Source organism: Chiloscyllium plagiosum, unplaced genomic scaffold (genome assembly GCF_004010195.1).
Source record: "Chiloscyllium plagiosum isolate BGI_BamShark_2017 unplaced genomic scaffold, ASM401019v2 scaf_62, whole genome shotgun sequence".
In the NCBI taxonomy this organism is placed as follows: domain Eukaryota; kingdom Metazoa; phylum Chordata; class Chondrichthyes; order Orectolobiformes; family Hemiscylliidae; genus Chiloscyllium; species Chiloscyllium plagiosum.
In genome coordinates, this window is record NW_025215362.1 from 52,501 (window position 1) to 58,182 (window position 5,682).

General features: G+C 49.5%; 1 protein-coding gene across 1 annotated transcript in view; it reads left to right on the forward strand.

Moving 5' to 3' along the window:
- Positions 1 to 5,682, forward strand: part of LOC122548309 (sperm flagellar protein 2-like) — a 60,571-nt gene that overhangs the window by 45,631 nt on the left and 9,258 nt on the right. Inside the window, exon 7 of the mRNA XM_043686835.1 lies at positions 146 to 283. Coding sequence (XP_043542770.1) covers positions 146 to 283 — 138 coding nt within the window. The remainder of the gene's footprint in view (positions 1 to 145; positions 284 to 5,682) is intronic.

A 5,682-nucleotide genomic window follows, 5' to 3' on the forward strand; every position in this document is an offset into this window, starting at 1 on the left:
ATGGGTCTGGGTGGGTTACTCTTCGGAGGGTCGGAGTGAGCTTGTTGGGCCGAAGGGCCTGTTTCCACAATGTAGGGATTCTAGGATTCTTCAGTCCTCTGCCTGTGATCTTCAACTTGACTGAGTCCATTAATTTGTTGTCTAGAACCTGCGAGAGCGTCTCTGGGACATCTCTGACACCAGGAAGGAAGAGGCTGAGCGAGAAAGGATGAACATTATGGGTAATGGCTGGCTGGAGGATCACCTGGGTTTACTGCTGAATATCTACACAACCCTCATGCAGGTAGGAAATCTCCCACTGCCTCCCAGCCTACTCCAATACTGAGCTGGTTCCAGGCAGTGACAGGAACTGTACAGCTCACCCCTGACCCCTACACGTCAGCAATATCTTCAGAACAGGCTGAGAAAATACCTGAGCAGGATTGGCAGCTAAAGAGTAGAGGGAAAGCTGAGCAAAATCCGAGAGAATTCTTATAACGCTGGGCACAGATGGTTAACAATATAAATAATTTCCAATTTTAACAGGTTTTTTTAATCCCACTGAAGGGGGAGAGCTCACCTTGAGGTCTGGACTCCCAAGGCATGTCATAGCTCTATTAAATATGGCTCATAATTGCCAGGAGCCTGCCCCCTTCCCTAACTCCAATCATGTCCTGATGCCCTTGGGGTGGGTGCAGGCAGTATGTCACCTTGAGAGACCAGGGTAGGTGTACCCTCGGGGCTGGAGTGGGTTATCTCCCCCTCCTTCCCCCGTTTTCCCAGTGGTTGTGTTTTGGTTATTGTCACATTGTCCCTGGTGCCTTTATACCTGATGGCCTTTTGGTGAACTGCAGTTCCTGTTAATGGAGCCAACCAATTCACACACTGCCAACTCCCACAAACAGCAGTGATCCGTTAACCATTTGGATGAGGGTGGAGAAGGATGGGTTAGTAAATTTGCAGACGACACTAAGGTCGGTGGAGTTGTGGGTAGTGCCGAAGGATGTTGTAGGTTACAGAGGGACATAGATAAGCTGCAGAGCTGGGCTGAGAGGCGGCAAATGGAGTTTAATGCAGACAAGTTGCTTTGCCTGAAACACTACTCAGGTAGTGTCTCCCACCCATCCTCGTCCTCTCACCAAATAAAAGGTTCGGTGTGCCAATTGGTAAAGTGACTGGTTTCTGTTTTTTTCAGTTTTTCAGTCGTCTCGTTGGGAATTTAGAACAGTGGGAATGGAGGTTAGGGCAGTTGAATGTTCCTCCTGTAGAATGTGGGAGGTAAGGGTTACCTCTAATGTCCCTGCTGACTGTATCTGTGGGACGTGCACCCAACTCCAGCTCCTCGAGAACCGCGTTAGGGAACGGGAGCTGGAGCTGGATGAACTTCGGATCATTCGGTAAGGGGAGGGGGTTATTGAGAGGAGTTACAGGGAGGGAGTCACTCCTCAGGTACAAGAAAAAGGTAAATGGGTTACAGTCAGGGGACGGAAAGGGAACCGGCAGGCAGTGCAGGGATCGCCTGTGGCCGTTCCCCTCAATAACAAGTATATACCGTTTTGGATACTGTTGGGGGGGATGACTTACCAGGGGAAAGCAGTGGGGCACCTGCTGCTCAGAAGGGAATGGGGAAGAGGAGCAGAGCAGCAGTCACTGGGGACTCGATAGTTAGGGGGATGGATAGGAGTTTCTGTGGGGATGAGAGAGACTCACCCCAAACACACACACCAGCAGGTTCAGGGGCAGCTTCTTCCCCACCGGTATTAGACTGATGGATGGACTCTCTCACTGCAAATAAACTCGATCTTGCTTCACCTCCCCCCTGTGCTGCTGTGACCCTGTATGTCTCGCTCTGTCTAAGCGCCCGGTGAGCTCTATCTTCGTGTTTGTTATGATCTGCCCGTAGTGCTCACAAAACAAAACTTTTCACTTCAGTACATTTCTTTATTCATTCACAGAATGCGGGCATCACTGGCTAGGCAGTATTTATTACCCATCCCTAATTACCCAGAGGGTAGTTAAGAGGCAACCCCTTTGCTGTGGGTCTGGAGTCACATATAGGCCAGACTGGGTAAGGATGGCAGATTCCTTCCCTGAAGGACATTCCTGACCCAGATGGAGTTTTCCCGACAATGCCTTCGTGGTCATCATTAGACTCTTCATTCGGGATATTTATTGAGCTCAAATTCCACCATCTGCTCTCACACTCATACTGGGGTCTTTGAGATGAGGGATCTATTTAATGTGTGTCAAGAGAGTCTGGAACCCTGTTAATGTGGGTAGAGGGAGTCTGGGACCCTGTTAATGTGGGTAGAGGGAGTCTGGGACCCTCTATGTAATGTGTGTAAAGGGAGTCTGGGACCCTGTTTAATATGGGTAGTGGGAGTCTGGGACCCTCTATGTAATGTGTGTAAAGGGAGTCTGGGACCCTGTTTAATATGGGTAGTGGGAGTCTGGGACCCTCTATGTTAATGTGTGTAGAGTGAGTCTGGGACTCTCTATGTTAATGTGGGTAGAGTGAGTCTGGAACCCTGTTAATGTGGGTAAAGGGAGTCTGGGACCCTCTATGTAATGTGTGTAGAAGGAATCTGGGACCCTGTTTAATATGGGTAGAGGGAGTCTGGAACCCTCTAATATAAAAATCTCGGTTGGTTGGAGCATTTTAAGCCGAAGGTGGTCAGGTGGGTTAAAGATATTAGAGCATTGTGAGACACACAGACTACAACCAGAAAACAATGTCTCAGTTACAAACCCCCCAAAGGTCAGGCAGAATGACACAATACCCCAGACAGAGAGGTGATCACACCAAAACATCACTGGGCCCGAGGTAATTAGCAAAAACTGAGCAGAGGCATGTCGAGGGACCTGGGGGAATGGTCTGACTGACCGTTAGGAAGGGAGTGCGAGTATTTGTCAGGTGGGTGGTCCTGAGCCAGGTGGAGTGAGTAGGCAGTGGGACCCCAGGGCCAGCTCTCAGAGAGAACTGAGCCAGTCAGACACCCACAAGCGGATCTCCCTCATGCTCTCGATGACACTTACAGGGGGAGGAGCGACTGCAAGGACTAGGGGCCTGACTGGAAGGTAAAGTTAAAATTATACAAGCTTCCCCTGTGCACGCTGAGCAGGAGTGGATACGGGACGGCTGGGTAAGTGAGGTTATATATTCGGGTGGTTGTGGTATCTGACACACTACTCGGGTAGTGTCTCCCACCATCCTCCTCCTCTCACCAAAACAAAAGGTTCCATCTGCCAATTTGGTAAGATAACTCGTTTTTATTTCAGTCGTCTCATTGGGAATTTAGAACAGTGGGAATGGGGGTTAGGGCAGTTGAATGTTCCTCCTGCAGAATGTGGGAGGTAAGAGTTACCTCTAATGTCCCTGCTGACTGTATCTGTGGGACGTGCACCCAACTCCAGCTCCTCGAGAACCGTGTTAGGGAACGGGAGCTGGAGCTGGATGAACTTCGGATCATTCGGTAAGGGGAGGGGGTTATTGACTTCGGATCATTCGGTAAGGGGAGGGGGTTATTGAGAGGAGTTACAGGGAGGGAGTCACTCCTCAGGTACAAGAAAAAGGTAAATGGGTTACAGTCAGGGGACGGAAAGGGAACCGGCAGGCAGTGCAGGGATCGCCTGTGGCCGTTCCCCTCAATAACAAGTATATACCGTTTTGGATACTGTTGGGGGGGATGACTTACCAGGGGAAAGCAGTGGGGCACCTGCTGCTCAGAAAGGAACGGGGAAGAGGAGCAGAGCAGCAGTCACTGGGGACTCGATAGTTAGGGGGATGGATAGGAGTTTCTGTGGGGACGAGAGAGACTCACGGTTGGTGTGTTACCTCCCAGGTGCCAGGGTCCGTGATGTCTCAGATCGTGTTTTTGGGATCCTTAAGGGGGAGGGGGAGCAACCCCAAGTCGGGGTCCACATAGGCACCAATGACATAGGTAGGAAGAGAGATGGGGATTTAAGGCAGAAATTCAGGGAGCTAGGGTGGGAGCTTCGAGATAGGACAAACAGAGTTGTTGTCTCTGGTTTGTTGCCCGTGCCACGTGCTAGTGAGGCGAGGAATAGGGAGAGAGAGGAGTTGAACACATGGCTACAGGGATGGTGCAGGAGGGAGGGTTTTGGATTCTTGGATAATTGGGGCTCTTTCTGGGGTAGGTGGGACCTCTACAAGCAGGATGGTCTTCATCTGAACCACAGGGATACCAATATCCTGGGGGGGAATATTCGCTAAGGCTATTGGGGTGGGTTTAAACTAATCCAGCAGGGGAATAGGAACCGAGATTGTAGTTCAAGTATACAGGAGGATGAGAGTAATGAAGTCAGAACTAAGGTTTCAAGATCGCCAGCAAGCTAGAAGTTGGTTTAAAATGTGTCTATTTCAACGCCAGGAGCATCCGGAATAAGGTGGTGGACTTGCAGCATGGGTTGGTACCTGGGACTTCGATGTTGTGGCCATTTCAGAGACATAGGTAGAGTAGGGGGGCAGCATCCGAAGAACAGAAAGATCGACGTTTCAGGCAAAAGCCCTTCATCTAGAATAGAGCTTTCCAGCACCACGCTAACCTAGACTCTGGTTTCCATCATCTGCAGTCTTTGTTTTTACATAGGTAGAGCAGGGACAGGAATGGTTGCTGCAGGTTCCAGGATTTCGATGTTTCAGTAATAACAGGGAAGATGGTAAAAGAGGGGGAGGTGTGGCATCGTTAGTCAAGGACAGGGTTACTGTGGCAGAAAGGATGTTTGAGGACACGTTTCTTGAGGTAATATGGGCTGAGGTTAGAAACAGGAAAGGAGAGGTCACCCTGTTGGGAGTTTTCTATAGGCATCCGAATAGTTCCAGAGATGTAGAGGAAAGGATAGCAAAGATGATTCTGGATAGGAGCGAGAGAGACAGGGTAGTTGTTATGGGGGCTTTAACTTTCCAAATATTGACTGGGAACACTATAGTACGAGTACTATAGATGGGTCAGTTTTTGTCCAGTGTGTGCAGGAGGGCTTCCTGACACAGTATGTAGACAGGCCTACAAGGGGCGAGGCCACATTAGATTTGGTACTGGGGAATGAACCCGGTCAGGTGTTAGACTTGGAAGTAGGGGAGCACTTTAGAGATAGTGACCACAATTCGGTTATGTTTATTTTAGTGATGGAAAGGGATAAGTATATACTGCAGGGGAAGAGTTACAGCTGGGGGAAAGGCAATTACGATGCGATCAGGCAAGATTTAGGAAGTTTAGGATGGGGAAGGAAACTGCAGGGGATGGGCACAGTTGAAATGTGGAGCTTATTCAAGGACCAGCTACTGCGAGTCCTTGATAAGTATGTTCCTGTTAGGCAGGGAGGGAGTGGTTGAGTGAGGGAGACGTGGTTTACTCAGGAAGTTGAATCTCTCTTGAAGAGGAAGAAGAAGGTTTATGTGAGGATGAGATGTGAAGGCGCTTGAAGGTTACAGGTTAGCCAGGAAAGACTGAAAGAGAGAGTGATGAAAAGCCAGGAGGGACATGAGAAGGCTTTAAGAACAAAGAACAAAGAAAATTTACAGCCCAGGAACAGGCCCTTCGGCCCTCCAAGCCTGAGCCGATCCAAATGTACTGTCTAAACCTGTCACCCAATTCCTAAACATCTGTATCCCTCTGCTCCCCACCTACTCGTGCATCTGTCCAGACACATCTTAAATGAATCTACCGTGCCTGCCTCTACCAC